A 19,786-nucleotide genomic window follows, 5' to 3' on the forward strand; every position below is an offset into this window, starting at 1 on the left:
GCACCCGCCCCATAAAAAAAAACCCCCCCAAAAAAAAAAAAAAAAAAAAAAAAAAAAAGAAAATGTAAATCCTCCATTTAAATCCTCCTGTGATTCTCTGTCTCATGCACTTAACTTTTGTTAAGAACAAAAGTTCTTACAGTAGTTGCCAAGACCTGGTAAGATCCAAACCTCCCAAAATCTCCCTGACCTCATCCTATCTCTGCCTAGTCTTCCTGCTGCTCAGATCCAGCTCTGTTAGCTGCCTTGCTATTCTGTAAGGAAGCCCTGCACGGTCCTGCCTCAGGGTCATTGCATCTGCTGTTTCCTCTGCCTGCAACGTTCATTACTCAGCCCCATGACATACTCTCTCACTTCATTCAGAAGTTTGTTCAAGTGTCAGTTTTTCATAGAGGTCTCTCCTAGGCTCTATATTTATTACTCCCGCCCCCACCAGGAGACATACCATATCTCTACATGTCAGCAATTTCTCTTTTCCTTCCTGCTTATTTTTTTCTACATAGCACTCACCACCATCCGACTGCTATGTCCTTTACTTACCTGTTTTTTTTTTCTTTTTTTTTTATCTCTCCTGCTAGAATATAAACTTCATGAGGTCAAAGAAAGAAGCTGGTGTATTTTCTTCACTGCTGAATCCATGGCACTTGGCAAAAAGGACGCATTTCATACATATTTGTTTGGTAGATTGATGAGAAAATTATGAGGCTCTGAAATTGGGAAATACTGTGAACTACAGCACATTTTCCTAAACTCAGTTTTCTCTTGCTGTGTGTGAGATGGGGAAAGGAACAAAGGTCATGCTGAGGTTCTGTCTTCAGATGTACAGTTGATGATACCCCGTTAGCAAACCAGAGAAATAGAGTTAATTAATACTTCTGTGAAGTTACACCTATTACATACTGGAGAAGGCAGTATCTCTCTCTCTCTCCGTTTTTAAAATTTTCCAGAGGGTGCTTGCACTTACTGGGGAGAGATAGAGAGTGGGAAAGTAAGAAAGCGCTTCCCTCCTCATGGGGGATAATCACACTACTATTTCTTCTTCTCCATTTTGCCCTCTTTTTGGAATTTTTGGCATGTATGCACATGTACCTGGCGTGTTTCTCAAACTGCCAGGTCTGAGTCTGTAACCATGCAGTAGGCTATGTGGGATCCAGTTGCCTTAATCAACCTCAGGTGGCCCATAAGTCGGTATCTCTTGTACTAATTCGTTGCTCTCCCTACTGAATTGTAAACTCCTGATGGTGAGAAGCACTGTTTACATTATTCTGGACAATTAACAGGTACTAAGATATTCTTGTACTGTGAGTCAATTGGGTTCTGGATTATAGACCTTCAATTTCTACTCGCTGGAGGGAAAGGCTGCCCTAGGTGCAAGGAAGACTCCGGTACTCCTAAGAGTCTGGTGAAACTTGAAACACACTCATGTAGGCAGTCTCTGAGGTGTGTGTGTAGGCATCCCTGTTTATGTTACCGTTGCTAATTGCTCTTGGTAAGAAAAGCCAGTATGTTCCTATCCCAGTTGGTAGGAAGCAAATAATTGTTGAATTGGGGCAAGACAAGGTAGTAAATGTGAGGAGGACAGGAAGGGGATCTGCATAGAGCCCCATGGATTTAAAGGCACAAAGATTTCAGGAGGTTTAATGAACTAAAGTAATTTTCCTTTAGAGTAAAATTTTACAGGCATTAAAGGTCTTCACTTCAGTGAATGTGCTCACGGGCGAGAGCGCCTAGTGATTTATGAATTTGCAGATTATGCATTATCCTTTCAGAGGACAGGAATCCCCCGGGGCTTCCTGCCTGCCTTCTGAAGCTGAGTGGAAGAGCCAGGTGAGCACACTGGCTCTGCTTTGCAGCCTTCTGTACTGCAATTAGGGTCTAGAATGAATGGGTATTTTTTAGAAGGAGCTTAGCAATTCTAGAAGCTGAATCCCCTCCCTACCAAATAAGGATAATTGGGAGCCCTTCTCTCTGGAAGAATCATTGTCATACTAATAACTCATATTTGCATAAAACAGCTTATAGAGCAGGTCAGCTCCTCTTATTTGATTTGAACCAATAACTCTGTGGGATTGTCCAGGGGAAATATCTCATTACCTCTATATCAGGGAGTTGGATGGAGCCCATTCTGAAAATTTACAGGAGTTGCTCAGCCTCACACAGTAACATACAGTTGGTCCTCTGGTTCCAAGTGCCATGAGCTTTCTAAACTGTGCTGCAGGTCCCTTCCAGGAGGAAGAGGACTGGACCCAATGGGGGTAGGTGATTTCAGATGTGGAGAAAATTTAGACAGATTCTTGGGTATGATGGAGACTGAACTTCCTCTAAAATAGGAGGTGCTATGTAAAGAGTTTTCAAAACTCCCTTGCTCCAGATATCACTCTCCTCATCCTACTAGGAACATAAACTCCTTAATTCAAATACAGATAATTCTGGAAGGCAGCAGGTCATGGAAGACTACATTCTGGGATGATAAGGAAATGATCTTTGGATCACCTTATCACCCAGGAATTTATATTGTGTTTGACATAGGACAAGAATAGATCAATGAGAGAGAGAGAGAAGTGGAAGTGAAAAAAATAAAAGTATTAGTTGCTGGTATTGTGTGTGTCTGTAGTTGGTCTAAACATCTGGGGACACAGAAGATGAGATAGATGCCTAGGGACAAGAAAACTGGAAGTGATGATCAACAAAAAAATGCCATCTGACATTGTAAAATGCCAGTCATGTTCCTTATTGTCATCTTAGTATGTAATAAGAACTTTAATATATGTGTGTGCATATATATATATGTGTGTATGCATATATATGTATATATATGTATATATGCATTATATATATATTCCCTTACTACAATATAGTCCCTTATTGTCACCCTCTTCTTCACCCATACACAGCTTTCTTTCAACCTTGAATCGACTACACTAATTAGTAATTCCTCCCTTCTTCCCCTTCCACCATCCTCTGTGCCTTCTCCTCAGCACAACCTTCCTGTGACTCGGAGTGTATATGTTACATTGCACCCAACACGTGACTGCTCTTACTCTATGGACCCATGCTCTCTGCCTCCCTGTTTCCTGTAGTCAGAATGCTATGCCTCCTCTCTCTTTTTTCTATCTACCCCTGCTTAATTTAAAAAGAAGGAAAGAACAATCAAGCAGTCAAGCAAACTCCATTTCAGTCTATCTAAATTCTTTCCACGCTTTAAGGACCAGCTCATATAACTCTTTTTCATGAAGACTTTGCTGATCACGTTCTCTGGACTTAATTGCTTCCTCTTCTCAACTCTTATAGCACATTAGCCATACCTCTCTCATACATTTATCATTTCATCCCATTTTTTTATTGTCATATATTTATAATTCATCTGAAGGACCTTGTATAGTACCTGGCATGTATCATGCATTATGCTGGCTGTTGGGTATGCAGAGTTGAATGAGACCTGATTCCATTCTTTTCCTTTCCCTTTTCTTTCCTTCTTTTCTTTTCCCTTTTTCAAAATTTGCTGTAGGGCACACACACTTGCCGGAGAGATGCAGAGACAGAGTGAAGGTAAGAAAGCACTCCCTAGGGGGATGGCCACATTGCAATCCCCTCTTCATTCTTCTCTCAGGCTCTTAGGCATGCATGCACACACTCCTGGCGTATCTTGAACCACGCAGTTGGCCATGTGGGATTCAGCTCTCTTAATCACTAGACCACTGACTGGCCCCAGTCATATTTTAAACCCATGAACACACACATACACACATATACTTCTCTACTATTCTATGTGTGTGCATGTGTATGTGTATATACAGCTTATAAGAAGAAAGGGATGGTATTTAATCATTAATTAATTTCAATTTATTTTCATTTCTCCAGTTGTCAAAAATCCCCCCAGTTAGGTAAAAAAATGCACTTACTTGACAGAGCTTATTTGATAAACACAGGTCTCTCAGTGATTTGTCTAGTTTTTTTCTCACTACATATCTGTTTCCCATTTCTTTCTTAAGAATGAAGAAAATAGTTATTTTCACTTCTGGGCCTTAAGCTCTGGATGGCTCCCTGACTTCTAGAGTTCATCAGATGCTGTTCTAATTCACATGTGTGGAGCTCAGTAAATATTTGTGGAATTCATGAATGAATGACAAGCTCCTTGAGGGCAAGGGCATGTTTTTCTTCTGCTCATTGCTGTGCTCGCTGCAAGCCCACATAAACGGTTGCTGAAAAGAGGGAGGAGGGCATTGTGTTAAAGCAGAATATGTGTAGTCGAATCATGGAGGCCTGGGTGGTAATGCTGGAGGTGTCCCTTGCTCGTTGAGTGCCATGGGGGCAATTTGCTCACCCTTTGGACCGCTGTTTCCTCATCCATCAAATGAGAATTTATATAGTATCCGTCCTTTCTCAAAGGCTAGTTATGAGGATTGAGAATCACGCAGTGTTTTATTTAGTACCTAGTATGGATTTGATTAATGTTTGCTCCCAGCTTCTCCTTATTTGAATTTGCCTGTCCAGTCACTCTGGGGGCCTCAGCTGAAGGCAAGGCAAGTCAGGCTTTGCTCTGGATCCAGGGTTAGCCCCTCCACCTTTTCTGTATGCCACATCTGTCCACTGGCGTTTCCTGAGAGACACTGGTATCTCCTCTTTCTCATTAATAGTCCCGAGGCTTGTTAGGTGGGTTTATGGCATCTGCTTTCAGTTTTCTTCCCTGACTATTCTCAGCTCCATGGTGGTCTTTGGAAAGCTCTGAGTGAGGGCAGTCTTTCTTTCATTCTTGTTTATTCGTTTGTTTGTTTTTGTTTGGCTCAGACTGTCATAAGCCTGAAGGTTACATTATTATCTCATAGCTCTAATTAATCCCTTCTGTGCTGGGCTCCAGGGGAAAGGAAGGTTCTAGCACCTGATTCTCAGCATTTTTAGTTTTTCTCTAGGGAATACTGGTGTGACTTTGCGGAGGTGTCTTTCTCATACATATCCTACTGCCCGTTTCATTTGTAAAGTTAAATTCGATTTAAAGGAAGGCATGTTTTGCTAGGTTGGGATTTCACCATGGTGGGGTAGGGGGTCCTTGCAGCACAGAGGTGAGAGAGCAATCATGGGTGAGGTCGTCTTTCTCCAAGTGCGGTCCTCTGGTCCTCACAGATTTCAGGACCAACTCAGCATCTACCAGGTCACACTTGCTGGAGCTAGGGACAAGGAATTCGAATTCAGTAGGCTTCCCAGGGACTGTCAGTCTCCAACTTTACTCATGGAGTGGGACGAGCACTACCTTGGGGCACTGGTTAAGGTCAAACATGACTAGGACTTGACCTTGAATCATAACCCTTTTCTGGGCCTCCATTTCTTCATCTATAAAATAAAGCTTAAAACCATCTCCTCCTAAAATCTGTGATACACCACTGAAACTTCAGTATCTTTTATTGACTCAAATGATTATTCTGTAAGAACTTTGATGTGCTGACAGTCTGTGAAGGAGGTAAAAGTACAGAACATGATCCTCACCTTAGGTTGTACAGAATCCGGTTGAGAAGGCAACTCATGTAACATACTGAAGCTATCAAGATAGTATGTAAGTAATAAGTTATGTGATTCAGTTTTAAGCCAAATAGGACCTCTGAGGAAATAAAACTTTGATGTTGGAATAGTCCTGGGAGGCTACCTGGAGGAGATGGGTTTTGCATTGTTTTATTCATTTATTTATTTAGAGATTTTTTGCTATAGGGTGTGTGCACTCACTAGAGAGACAGAAAACAAGAAATCACCCCTCTGGACAGAGTGGGGGTGAGTGGCAGGCAGGAATGGCCATGCCACAATCCCTGGCTTCTATTTTCCTCTCAGGATTTTGGGCATGCATGCACATATGACCAGTGTTAGTCTTAAGCTGCCAGGTCCAGGACTTGAACTGAGGTCAACTACGTGGGAGTCTAGCGATGTAACCATTATGCCAACTGCTGGTCCTGTTTGCATTATTTATTGAGCAACATGTGGGAAAATATAGGCAGTAATGGAAGACTAGGAGCAAACAGTGATGTAGCAATATAGCATGAATAAAGCAGAGATATGAGAATATGTTTGGCATATCTGAAGTGTCATGGGAAATTTAGATTGCTTAAAGCAGAGATCAGGTTTTTGAAAACTAGAAAAATAGTTGCAGTAGTATGTGTGGACCAGACTATGGAGAAGCTTAAATATGAATATAAGAACTCTGGATTTCATCCATAGGTAGAAGAAGCTAGTAAAATTTTCTGATCCTGGGACCAGCAGATGGCATGATGGTTATGTTGCTAGACTGCCATGTAGTCGACCATGGTTCAAATCCTGGACCTGGTAGCTTAAAATCACTTCGGGTGCATGTGTCTGTGTGCCCAAGGTCCCGAGAGGAGAATGGAGGAGAAAGGATTGTGGTGTGGCCATCCCCCCTGAGAGGGTTGATTTCTGACTTTCTGTCTTTGTTTTTCTCTTTCTGGCAAGTATATGCACCCTATAGCAAAAACCTCTCCAAAAAAAAAGTTTTCTGTGAATGAGTTAAGTAAAACTGGAATCATGTGCCATGAAGGCAGAAATAATATTCATAGAGGTATGGAAAGATGTGTTACTTTGGATCCTCCAGGAAGCAGACAGTAGGACAAAATTAGATGTCCAAGAAATTTATTAGGAAAAATGCCTGAGAGAGATAATGGAAAAGGAACTAGAAGAAATTGGGACAGTTGCTAGACTGAGATTCCGATATGCCTCGGAGTAAGAGACAGGGAAGGGAAGAAGGTTGACTGGGAGCATCACAGAGTGTAGTAAATTTCTATGGAAAGTTCAGTAATGCTGTGAGGGAATCCTAAAGTCAGTGTCAAGTATCATTGGAGTCTCATGTTGTTCTGAAATGGGTCTGCCTTCACATCCCGGTTACACTTAGTCTCTGGCAGGAGGCAGCTCTTGGGGAGGTATGGAGTTGGCCAGAAAATAGCAATGGATTTCAGAGCATGGCAGCTGAAGTCCTTAGTCAGTTACATTCCTTGCAGTTGGAGATCTGAAATACACATGTTCATGGCAGCTCCTGAAGGAAAAAGAGAAGCTAAGAAGAGTGTAATGTTCTCGACAGCTTATTTCTGAAATGTTTGAGTATGTTCATAGTGACTCCTTTATGCAGATGTGCTCTCCCATTGCCCTTTAACTAGGTGGTTTCTACTCTTCTCGCATGTTAATTTGAGTTTTACCTTTCGGAAGCCTTTTCTGACCTTCTTCACCCACTCTCTGGGTTTGGTGCCTCACCAGTTCTGTACTTCCCTCTGCAGCCTCCGTAGCAGCAGTGTAAAGGATTTGCTTGCTTGAACATTGCTGGGATTTCCCTCCTAGTAGACTGTGAGTGCCTGGAGGGTAGGATCTGGATCTTCCTCAATAGAGGAAGGAAGGTAGGAAGAATGGGAGGGAGGGAGGGGAGAGAGGGAGCAAGGGAGAAAGGGAAGGAAAGAAGAAGGGTGGTTCCAGTTTTGGATAAGGAGAAAGGTTTTCCAGATCCAGTTGTTCGAAGAATTTTCAGAGCCAGATGTTAGAAGCCTTGTTAGTTAGTAGAACTCCTGTACTTAACATCTCTTTTCTCTCTGCATACATTTTGCACTTTTTGGAGACTGTCTTATATCCCTGAAGAAATGGAGGTGGTCTAACTTGCTCCTACAGAGCCCTAGATGGTCATCTTGAGTCATTCCTCATAGAGCATAGATTTGAGCTTGTTTTTCCAGAATTTGAGATGATCTGTACATTGCCTCCCATGCTTTTTACATGTTGATTTTGAGAATGACTTTGTAGAGGATAAAAGATCCAATGCAGAGAGGAACTCTGGTGTGTGTGTGTGTGTGTGTGTGTGTGTGTGTGTACATATTAATTCAACAAATAAATTATCTTGGCTATTGTTAGACTTTTGGTTGGGGAGAATATGAATATGTCTCTTATTTTCTTTAGTCCCTGGCTTTAATAAATGAGGAGACTAGCCATTAATGAGAAAGGCAAAGACTAAATGACCCTGAAGAAAATTCTTGGCATAGGTTTTTTTTTGTTTTTTTTTTGGAGAGATTTTCACTGTAGGGCACGTGCGCTCGCCAGACAGAGAGAGACATAGAGACAGAAAGCGAGAAATCACCCCCCAGGGGGGATGGTCACGCCGCAATCCCCTCTCCTCCATTCTCCTCTCGGGATCTTGGGCACGCACGCACATGCGCCCGGCGTGAGTTTTAAGCCACCGGGTCCGGGACACGAACCGCGGTAGACTACGTGGGAGTCCAGCGACATAGCCATTACGCTAACTGCTGGTTCCCAGGCATAGGTTTTTCATTGTTTGTTGTTGTACTGGGGTAAAAAGACCAGTAACTTGGTGGATTCCACTCCTCTACACAGCCATGCTGTTGATATTTCTGCCCAACCTGCCATTTCCCGGCATAGGGCACCACATTGCAAGAAAGCGATAAGCCCTTTAGTATGGGCGTCAGAGAGCAGTTGAACATCCCAAGCCAACTCTGCCATGGACTATTTTGACCTATCATAGGTCACATCCCTTGCTTTTAATTTTTTTTCTTAGTTTAGATAGAATAAATGGAAATGGGGCTGATTGACCCCATGGAGTGCTAGATGAGAATAAATTTCAAAGCGAACATTTTGTTGTTAGTTAAGTGCCATAAAAATGTTCAATATAATGGCTGATTATTTTTCTTTAATCTTAAATGGATACCTAGAATGGGAGAGTTCCATCTTGGTAGCAGAAATTCATTATCTCTGAAAAAGTTTAATGGCTGCTGTGAAAATGAACTGGAGGAAGTTAAATTGTGGAATGGGAAGGAGTTGAGAAAAGTGAAATGAGTTGTGCATTAAATTTAGATAAACACAATTATATGTAACTGGATTATCATGCGTACAGGCAGGCAAAGTCTATTACACACCTGCGTTTTGATTAAAATTGATTCAGGTGCATGTGCTTAGCATCTTTGTGAATATGCAGTTGTGTAAGCCACTGTCCAGGCACGGGAGGGGCAGACAGAGGGATACTTGGTATCTGGGCCCCCACGTGGGGAAGTATAAGAGAATGGGAACAAATAGACAAGTTCAAGACTAGTTCAGAAAACAGCTGAGTAACAGAAAGCTCCTGTTCTCTGACACACGCAGCTTCCTCAGAGTTTCTTCACTTCACCTCAGAGTTAGGAGAGTGTCCTGGAGTCCAGTGGAGTTCAGTGACCTGCTTACTCATGCTGGGGCCCGTGCCACATGGCCAATGGCATGTAGCGTCATAAAACGTTGAGAATGAACCTGCCTGCCATTCAAGTATTTATGCTTGCTGAGGTCCAACTGATAGAAACACAAAGTCTCTTTGAATCCCATTTGTAAACAGAAAGGATCAGGCCGCATTCCTTCTTTCTCTTTTAGGTCCAATTCTATAAATCAGAGTCATCTTTAGATCAAAAGCAAGCCCATCGTCTGATGTCTGGGTGGCCTGGGTGGTGAACAAAGCCAGCTGGCCTGCGCCTGATCTTTAAGAAGGACAGATGTGGAGAAACAACTGTCGATACCCAATTAATTCCTGTTGGCATGTTTTATTTCAAATGCAAAGCACTGTCAGGATTAAAATAATGCTGCCAGTTACAGGGATGCATTAAATTAATATTTTTTCCCTCTTGCTTGATCCTATAATACCCCTCAACTCAGTGGATAAATACTAAGCCCTCCTCAGGGTGATATGAGATGCATTGTATATTATTACACAAACTAAAGTAAGCTTTCTTTTCTCCCCCTTTGTTCCTCTCCTCTGTCCTCATCCTCAACTCCTTGCAGGTCATACTTATCCTGACGAAGCTGTATGACTTCAACTTGGGGAGCGTGACTGAGAGTTCGCTTTGGAGGTAAGTGGATTAGAGATTCTTTTCTTTAAATATTTATTGATTTCATGTATAATAGAGAGCGTGTATGCATGTGAGAGAGAAAAGCGCCCCTTGACAGAGTTCTATCATGAGTGATCCCCCTTCCTCAGCCATCTCACTCCTCAGGATCCTAGGCACGTGCGCATGTGCTTGGTGTGTTTCCAGGTCAACTCATTAGTTAATCTAAACCCATGGCTAGCTAAACAGCTTCAGCAGTGCAGTTCGATTTGCTACTGACTGTATTATTAAGAGTCTGGGTCAGAGATTCTCAGGGGCTATTCTGACTCAGCTCATATGAGAAATTCAAACTAAGCCATTGGGAAGCATGTTTTCATAGAAGCATAAGATGGTCTCCTCCTGCAAGGCCACTTTAATGTTCCAGGTGGAACTGATAAACCACCCCTGGGAATTCCCTGAGCACACTACTGATCTGTTTTGGGAGCTGTCACAAATCCACCTGGCGTCCTTGTTGCTTCTGCATTGCTGCAGTGTCATATTCTACTTGATTGAGGGTCTGCTTGGAGAGATCAGATGAGCATGCCTTAAGCAAGAAGAGCTCCTGAATCAGGGAGCCTGCAGTAGCAAGGATTCTTGCCTTGGGTGTGAATCTTGGCTCCAGGACTGTCTCCAGGCCTCTGCATCTGGAAGGTCACCACTCTGTAAGAAGGTATGATTCTTGAGAAGGCAATGCCTATCGGAACAGGTACAGATACCTGCAATGACTTTTATGGCCTCTAGGTATTTTGGTTTTCATGAGACCCTAACCACATAAAATAACATAGAAAGTTTTATTTTACCACTGCATTGGTTGGAAAACACACACACACACACATACACACATGTAAAATCATGTATTTAAAAAAATCCTTTTAAAAATTATTATTAATTTAATTTAATTTATTATCATTTAATTTGATATAGGGCACATGTGCTCACCAGAACAATGCTGAGAGAGAGAGTGAGAAAGCAAGTCACCAAGTCTAGGACTCGAACCATGATCAGCCATGTAGGAGTCCAGTGGCTTAACTACCACACCAACCTACTGGCCCCTTAAAAAACTTGTTGTAGTGTAGAAGTCCTTCCCTTGATTTTAAAAGAAATTAAAGTACTTTGGGGACCTCTAAAATAGTGAGCCCTAGACAATCGTGCTTCCTGTACCTAGTAGAGAAGTCTGCCTGATGGTCATTGCTGGGGCGTATGGGACAAGGGAGAAGGATAGCTCAAGTCAGAGTTGACTCTGATGAAGCCATGAAACCAGGATTTTCTTTGGATAGAGAACACCCGTGTAGAAACTCTCACATTCATTTGCACAGTCACACTGACATGCAGGCATGCTGGGAAGTAGCAAGTATCATCAGCTACTGTGACTTTGTGCTTCATGCTCTGTGCTTATGTCCATGAGACCTGAGGGGCTGCACATCTTGCCCCGTTTGCTTTTCTGTGTGTTAGCACTGGTGAGGATGCTGCCACAGAAGGCCATTCATCTGGCCACGTCATCACTTCAGACCCTTGTCCTGAGGGCTTCCTGACAGTTTGTTTGCAGAGAACTAGTCAGAGCCTCTCCCCCTATGAAAGGGGGAGCAGTCACAGCATCTACTCACTATTTAGGGGTTAATTGCTCATATTGACTGAGGCTTGCCTCCATTTACACAGGATGTCTTCAACCTAATTTTGCTGCTCAGTGAAAATTGGCAGAAGTATAAGTAACTAGGATGCCTCTAACAAAGGAAAGCATGTCTGTTTCCACTCACATGATTCTTCCCAGGGAAGTAGAACCTCAGAAACCTTTCCTCAAGCTCGAGCATGATGCTGCTGTATGATACTTGAAGCTTCATTCCTGTGCTGTCTGCTTGATTAAGTCATAAGACAAGTCAGGAAATGTCCTTGTAAAAGGAAACAACTATTCCTGACATCCCAGAGTAGGTTTGGCCAGTTCTTGGAATGGATGATGCATCCCCAGGAAGCCGAGGCCAGTTGCTTAATGTTAGAGGCCCTTAAGTCATGAAGGGCATGCACCATGATTCCAAGAGCTACTGTACTAGCATGTACCAAGAGACAGTGCAGCCTGCTGTCTCCAAGGGCACCGTGATGTCCAGTAGCCAAGATTCAAGTGACTATTTGCTCACCCAACGAGCACTGTCACTTTGGGCACTTTATTAATTCACCTCTTCTGTATTTGTTTCCTAGGACTGCCATAACAAGTAACTATAGACTGGGCAGCTTCACATAGCAAAAATGTGTTTTCTCTTTGATCTGGAGACCAGCAGGCTGAAGTCAAGGGTTATCAAGGACCACACTCCTTCTGGAGGATATCAAGGGGAACATACCTTGCCTCTACAGCTTCTGCTGGCTGTCCCCATCCTTGTGGCTATGCCATGCCAATCTCTGCCTTCACCTCCACATGGTCCTTTCCTCTGTGACTATTTTTTCTCCTTGTCAGTCCCTTTTAATAGCACTTGCCGTTAGATTTCAGGGCCACCTGGATAATCCAGGATGGCCTCATCTTGAGATCCTTAATGTAATTGCATTTGCAACCTTCTCGCCCTCTACTCACCTTTGTTCCCAAATAAGGCCCCCTTATGGATTCTAGGGATTAGGATGTAGACATATCTTCTAGGTGGTCCATCATCCAACCCATTTACTCTCTAGGTCTCAGGTCCCCTAAATATTAATTGAGGGGTTTACAGGACATACCTTTGTTCCAGCCACATTTTCCTTGTGATTTATCAAACACACCAACCACATTATCCCCTATAGCCTCTATAGTTAGCCCTTCACTCTGCCTAGAGCTCCCAGGGGTCAGGACAAACACTCTACTTCCTCTCTGCTCACAGGTCGGGTAATCTGTGGCCTTTGCTCAGGATTTCGTATTTCATCACTCAGATGTTTTACTTCTTAGTATTTACCACCATCTGACATGTTAATTACTTATTATTGATTTATTTATTATCTATCTACACCCACTAATATCTAAGCTTGTAGAGAAAAGGAAACTTTTTACATTATAATTCAGTGTTGGCTCCTCAGCACCTACAAGAGTGTCTGTCACACACACAGGTGCTTAATAAGTGTTTGCTCAATGAATAACTTAATGAATGGTTTCTCGTAAGGATCAAATGAAACAATAAATGTAAAAACACTTAGGAGAGTAACTCATATGTAGGAAGTCCTTAAATGTAATTATTAATGATTATTATAACCTCGTGTGTTTGTATAGAGTTTTCATTCCATTATTGATTTTGTTTTTAAAGACCATTGCTGAAGAGGTTTGTCTGAAGGAAATAGACACCAAGGGGACGTAGTCTGTGTTCTGTAGGAATTAGCAAAGACCTTTAGGGATAATAGCACTGGGGAAATGGGGGGAGATAAAGAGGGAAAAGGTGATTTAGAATGTTGTCCCTTGTGCCAGTTGTGGGGAGTTGGACTATCAATTTCTACATAGTTGATGTTCACTTGTAGAAAATATTTTCTGAACTGAGTGTTGAAGGATGGGAGGGATGCTGTCTGGCAAGTGGAAAAAATGTCCCTAGCACCAGGAAACAAGGCTGATCTGTAGGGATGAAAAGAACAAACCAGGAGGTAGAGAGAACAACTGAGGGGTGGACCAGGGCAGGGATGGGGGCTCACGGGGTTCACAGAAGAGGCCCAACCAAGAGGTTACTCAGCTCATAGTTTACAGATAACAGATTTCAGGTCCACCTGGATAATCCAGGATGGCCTCATCTTGAGATCCTTAATGTAATTACATTTGCAACCGTCTTGCCCTCTACTCACCTTTGTTCCCAAATAAGGTCCCCTTATGGATTCTAGGGATTAGGATGTAGACATATGTAGACAGGTCAATATGAGGTGACCTTTTGGGGATCTGAAAAGCCGATGGATATTATGGGCTTTCCCTCATATGGGAATGTATTTTTGTGTTAGGTTTTAGGACCTTTATAGATCTGACAAGTCCAACTTGGGAATCCTCGGAGAGAGGGTGATTGATTGAGGAAAGGGACTGCTCCTGCTCCTAAACTTTAGGGGGACTTCCCAACTTGCTGGAGCTTTATAGGAAGACTTCTAACTTTTTACTATCTTCTTGACTCATTCCTCAAAGATCAATATCTCCCCCATCATCTTTTTTGGGCTGATAATGATGATGTATTTTACAGTGAAAGCCTAGAGCAATATGAGTTCCTTCCTAATACAGTGTGCAGAAAAAAGAAACTAAATTAAACATGCACCCTTTCGGCTTTGTGATTGGGCCCAACGTGCTTAACCAAGGTGAAATTGAATTCGGTGATTATTCTTTAATTTTCTGTACAACAGAGAAGCCTGGAGCAGCAGCTGTCACGACAAGATGATGCCCCCTGCCAATCTACAGTGTGATATAATTATTTGCCTCACTGGATTAATAATTGAGAGGCCATCTACCTCTAAATAGACAAAAAAAAGTTTAAAAGCATTAAATCGTGTAGCATCTTTCATGCCCTTGTGACATTCATTCTCCTTGGTGTGTTATATTGGTGGTGCCCAACATTGTTTTTCACCAACACACAGGTGGCTGTGGAAATCAGTCATTTAGCACAACGTATGTTGCCATCCTTTTTGTTAAGAAAACAAAAACAAAAACAAGCAAAAACAACAAAAAAACACTTTGCATATAGAATTTTAAGTTTAGAGAATTAATGAGGTTGGGGACTGATTTTCTAGATGACCTAGGCTGTTTGTTACCTAGATCATAAAGCTGAGATTTATGTGGCAGAGGATCTGCAGGTGTGAGGTCTCCACAGATGTGACGTTCCCCACAGTTTTCCTTTGACTCCTGGATTAGGGGTCCTAGCCATATGAAGAACCAGGAATCCCTTGTAGTGAATGGTTCCCCCTCAGTAGTAGACCTTGGTTTTGTACCTCAGTCCTCTCTTACTTTTTTTCACCTACCCCCTACCCCAACAGTTTGTTAGATAGTCTGCTCTTCCAATACCAATGAGACTACATAGCCATCCTCCACATCATCCTCCTGTATACCTGGCTTCAGGGCCCACAGAGCAAAGGGGCTTGAGAGCAAGGAATTCTTAATTAGGGTGTTTATGGAGCATGTTGACCCAGGCACATTCTGCTGGAAGCCTTCTCTTACCCTCCTCCCTGAAGGAATGCCCCACCTCTGTTCAGCACTAGCTTCACATTCTTCCATAGTGTGGTGATTTGTTCACAGCCTCTGAGCCTCTCAAGGGAAGGGGCCCTGTGCCTTAGTTGTTTCTGGATCTGTAATGCCTGGCACTTTGGGCAACACTAAATAAGGGTTTGAAGACCTGCACAGAAATTTATAATAGCCTCAAACCAATCCCTGCAGCAGCCCGCCTTGCCCCGGCCCTTGCCTTGTATTGAGTTGTCTCATCCTCCGGCCACCAGGGAATCCCATGACTTTTCATCTGGTTTGCAAGCTGTTGTCTGCACCGTTTATTTCCTTTCTAATTGTTCTGTCAGTGACCTTTTTCGAGGATGCTGCCTTTTTTTTTTTTTAATAGAAAATGGAGACCTTTGGATTTATTAATTTTTTGTTTGCCAAGAAAACCCTGATAATAATTACTAAGACTTCCCAGAAGTTATTAGTTTACAAATTTTAATGACACTCATGATTTATTTATGTGCTTCCCTCCCTCGACAGCTGCTCACCCCAATTCCTTAGTGGAATTCCTACTGAATCTGAGTGAATTAATGGAAACAAAACTGCAGATTGGAATGACATTTTTTTCCCCTACACTGTTAATTAAAAGCTTTCCATCCCATTCGCTGGGCTCTTCATATGTGAAGTCCCAAAGGCTGGGCTGATACAGGCTTGAAATCCTCCCTCTAGAAATAGGACTTTCTCCTATTTGCTTTCAGTGGTAATAAATCTGGGGGAAACTACTGAATGGGTCACAGCGCATTCCATTGAACAGATATTAATTGAGCATTCATTATGTAAGCAGCTCTGTGCTCATTGCAGGGAGATGCAGATTAAGTGTGTCATGATTGCTATCCTCAAGGAATGTTTAGTTCTGTTGGAGGATAGGATTAATGTACATGGGAAACAACAGCAGGCATATGCAAGAATATACCCATGTGTATGAATGCACACACACAATACAGTGTGTTCTTCGTTGAGTAGCCCTGCTCTAGAAATACTTAGATTTTTATTACTGCCACCCCACTTTATTCCATAAAGAATGCAAAGCAATTCTAGGAATGAATCAGAGAAGAGATCAATATAGTGTTAAAGAACACCTTATTTCTCCATTAGAATGAGAGTCTCTTAAGAGGAAAACTATCCCATAGACTAGTAGGGATGCTGCCTTTTTTTTTTTTTTAATAGAAAATGGAGACCTTTGGATTTATTAATTTTTTGTTTGCCAAGAAAACCCTGATAATAATTACTAAGACTTCCCAGAAGTTATTAGTTTACAAATTTTAATGACACTCATGATTTATTTATGTGCTTCCCTCCCTCGACAGCTGCTCACCCCAATTCCTTAGTGGAATTCCTACTGAATCTGAGTGAATTAATGGAAACAAAACTGCAGATTGGAATGACATTTTTTTCCCCTACACTGTTAATTAAAAGCTTTCCATCCCATTCGCTGGGCTCTTCATATGTGAAGTCCCAAAGGCTGGGCTGATACAGGCTTGAAATCCTCCCTCTAGAAATAGGACTTTCTCCTATTTGCTTTCAGTGGTAATAAATCTGGGGGAAACTACTGAATGGGTCACAGCGCATTCCATTGAACAGATATTAATTGAGCATTCATTATGTAAGCAGCTCTGTGCTCATTGCAGGGAGATGCAGATTAAGTGTGTCATGATTGCTATCCTCAAGGAATGTTTAGTTCTGTTGGAGGATAGGATTAATGTACATGGGAAACAACAGCAGGCATATGCAAGAATATACCCATGTGTATGAATGCACACACACAATACAGTGTGTTCTTCGTTGAGTAGCCCTGCTCTAGAAATACTTAGATTTTTATTACTGCCACCCCACTTTATTCCATAAAGAATGCAAAGCAATTCTAGGAATGAATCAGAGAAGAGATCAATATAGTGTTAAAGAACACCTTATTTCTCCATTAGAATGAGAGTCTCTTAAGAGGAAAACTATCCCATAGACTAGTAGTTCTCATAGTTCTCAAAAGCGCGTGGTGTATAGATTTCAAGACCACCCTCAAGAGAGTCCAATGTAGATGAGATTGAGTATGTGTAGTGCTTAGAAGAGGAAGGTCCTGGATTCAGATTGTCTAGCTATGAATCTCAGCTCCACTACTTGCTAGCTATACTACCTTGATCAATGTTTTAGTCATTCCAAGTCTCAGTTTACTTACTCCTATGACTGAATGATAATGCCTATCTCATAGAGGGTTTGTGAGGACTAAGCGAGATACTATATGGAGTCCAAAATTTCAGCAATATAGACAATATTTAATATTATAATAACTTGTTCATAGACTTATATCCTCTTAGCCAACCAGGTTTCACATGACCACTGTGCTGATGTTTTTAGGGGGGTGAGGTAGAGAACTAATCTAGACTCTTAGGTACTTGATACCCAGAAATGATGCATTTCTATTTGAGAGTGAATATTCTCATCTTGTCCTTTACATACTCATCTGTGTTTGGCAGAAGGTAAGGTTAATGTATTGGTTTGTTTTTGTGATGGTGATGGTGAGGATTTTGGGTATAAGATGCAAAATTTTTGAAGCTTCCTGGTTGATTCTGATCTTTAGGTAAAATTGCGAACCACTGAGCTCAGAGGGAGCTTGGGTTCTGGGCCCAGGTGTGTTGCTAATTAACTGGATTACTCTTGCCATCCTTGTGTTTCCTCATAAATACAGGTATCAGATGAAATGATCCCTCAAATCTCTCTCCACTGAGTCCACAGACTCTACCACCCTGGGCAGTCAAACAGGAAGCACACGTAGGACTAATGACGTTCAGAAGGTATCTTGTGGGTTCTAACAGGACTACCTCTGAGCATAGCCACCCTCCTTAAAACTTCTCATGTTGCAGCCACCGTCCAAGTGTCAACAACATAACATGCTTTCTAAACTCGCTGTTCAGGCTGTAGCCAGAACACCTGTCTGAATTGCATAATTTAAATTCATTAAACATAGGGAGCATCATTCAACCTATGAAAGTCTTGGTTCCAAAAAGGTAGAATGAAAAAGGAGTTTTATCCTAAATATTGAGCCTTCAGATATCTTACTTTGCTAGAGAATACAGAAACGAGAACACCGAAGAAGCAGATCTGGATTACAGATTTAATGTCCTCTTATTTATTATGGGAAAGAAGGCTTCTTTTTATGGCCTAGTCTTTTTTCTTCCACTAGGTAGATCCTGATGTGCATAAATCTTGATTTTTGTCCAGTGGCTGAGAGAATGTAACACTTTTGTATGGATTGTGTCTGTTGATTGTTATTTTATATTGTTTTCTCTTTCCTCCAAATGCAGTGCCATTTTATCACGATCATAAATAACCCTGCCATTTGGAGAAGGGGTGTGAAATTCTGCCCATCCCTTTCCACAGTCAGAGCTCCCTCTCATTTTCTGAGCAGTAGATTCATTAGCCTTCTAATGAAGTTAATACATGAACAGAACCAGACAGTCCCTTCTGAAATAACATTTGTTAATGGATGCATTTCCCTGTCCTCTAAGGAAAGCCTTAATCTTTTTCCCTGCTTCTATGTGTAAAACTCTGATAGGTAGGACCAGCAGGTGGCGCGGTGGTTAAGGTACTGGACACTCCCATATGGCTCTCCATGGTTCGAGTCCCAGACCTGGTAGGTTGCTTTCTCACTTTCTCTCTCTCTGTCTGTCTCTCTCTGGTCAAATTAAAATAAACAAATGAATAAATAAAATTAAATAAAATAATTCTTTAAAAAAAAACTCGGATAGGTAGGTCTTGGAATGTTGTTTAAAGCCAAAAAGAAAAAAAGGAAAACATTCAATTGTATTTACAAGTTTATAGGAGACTGGATTTTACATACCTCTTTCTTGTTAGGGATAGAATGACTAAAGATTAGGTAGTCAAGCTTTCGTGGTTACTTTCTCATTATTTAGTGGCCAATTACTTTGTTGAACATAGACCGTAAATCTGTTAGGAGACTTCTAGCAGCTTCTCCAGAAAGAACGCCACCCTAAACATTATTTGGGGAAGAATCAATTAGTCTTCCCTTTCTGCCACATGCTTCTGAAGTTTCTTTACAGGAACTGCTGAACTTACATAGGGAGCATTTCAGATCTTGCTGTTGCTTCCAAATGTTTCGTGCTCAAATGATAGCTTAGGTGATGTCATATATTAGGATTCTGTTTTAAAAGGTCTCCCCTTTCAATGCTACTAATCTCTTAAATTTGTATAATATTTTCAGCCATTGTGCACATGAATGCATGATGCTTCTCATGTTTCTGGGAGGAATTCTAATGCCTATGTAATTGACCATTCCATTTCACAGATGGATTAACTAAGGCAACGGATAGGTTGGTGTCTGTGATTTCAGATATGGCACCCAAATCTAGATCTTTGAATTAATGCTCAGCAAACCCTTACTCTTACTGTCATTTTAGTAATTGCTCTTTCCTGGCCTTTCTAGCTTGGCAGTCATTCTTATTTCATAAGAGATCTATGGCCAAGGGACTACTCTGGGAACTAGGAGTGGGTTTCCTTGGCTGTTCATCTAAGTGATTTTCAGTTCAGGTGGATCATGGGAATCACCTGGGAAATTTAAGGAAAGATAGTTTCCTGGGCCTTATTCCAAATCCACTGAGCCAGTATGTGTAATCAAGATCTAGGAAGTTACAGTTTTTAAGAATTCCACTCTTGTTTCTGATATAGCCAATGACCTATGAGGCTACATGGCCTTCTTTGCTTCTAAAAGGTTTGGGAAACTTGTTTAGGATAA

General features: G+C 41.7%; 1 protein-coding gene across 1 annotated transcript in view; it reads left to right on the plus strand.

Moving 5' to 3' along the window:
- Nucleotides 1-19,786, plus strand: part of SORCS3 (sortilin related VPS10 domain containing receptor 3) — a 589,937-nt gene that overhangs the window by 81,578 nt on the left and 488,573 nt on the right. Inside the window, exon 5 of the mRNA XM_006166440.1 lies at nt 9,787-9,854. Within this exon, the coding sequence (XP_006166502.1) occupies nt 9,787-9,854 (68 nt within the window). The remainder of the gene's footprint in view (nt 1-9,786; nt 9,855-19,786) is intronic.

Source organism: Tupaia chinensis, unplaced genomic scaffold, assembly GCF_000334495.1.
Source record: "Tupaia chinensis unplaced genomic scaffold, TupChi_1.0 Scaffold144255_1, whole genome shotgun sequence".
Classification (NCBI taxonomy): domain Eukaryota; kingdom Metazoa; phylum Chordata; class Mammalia; order Scandentia; family Tupaiidae; genus Tupaia; species Tupaia belangeri.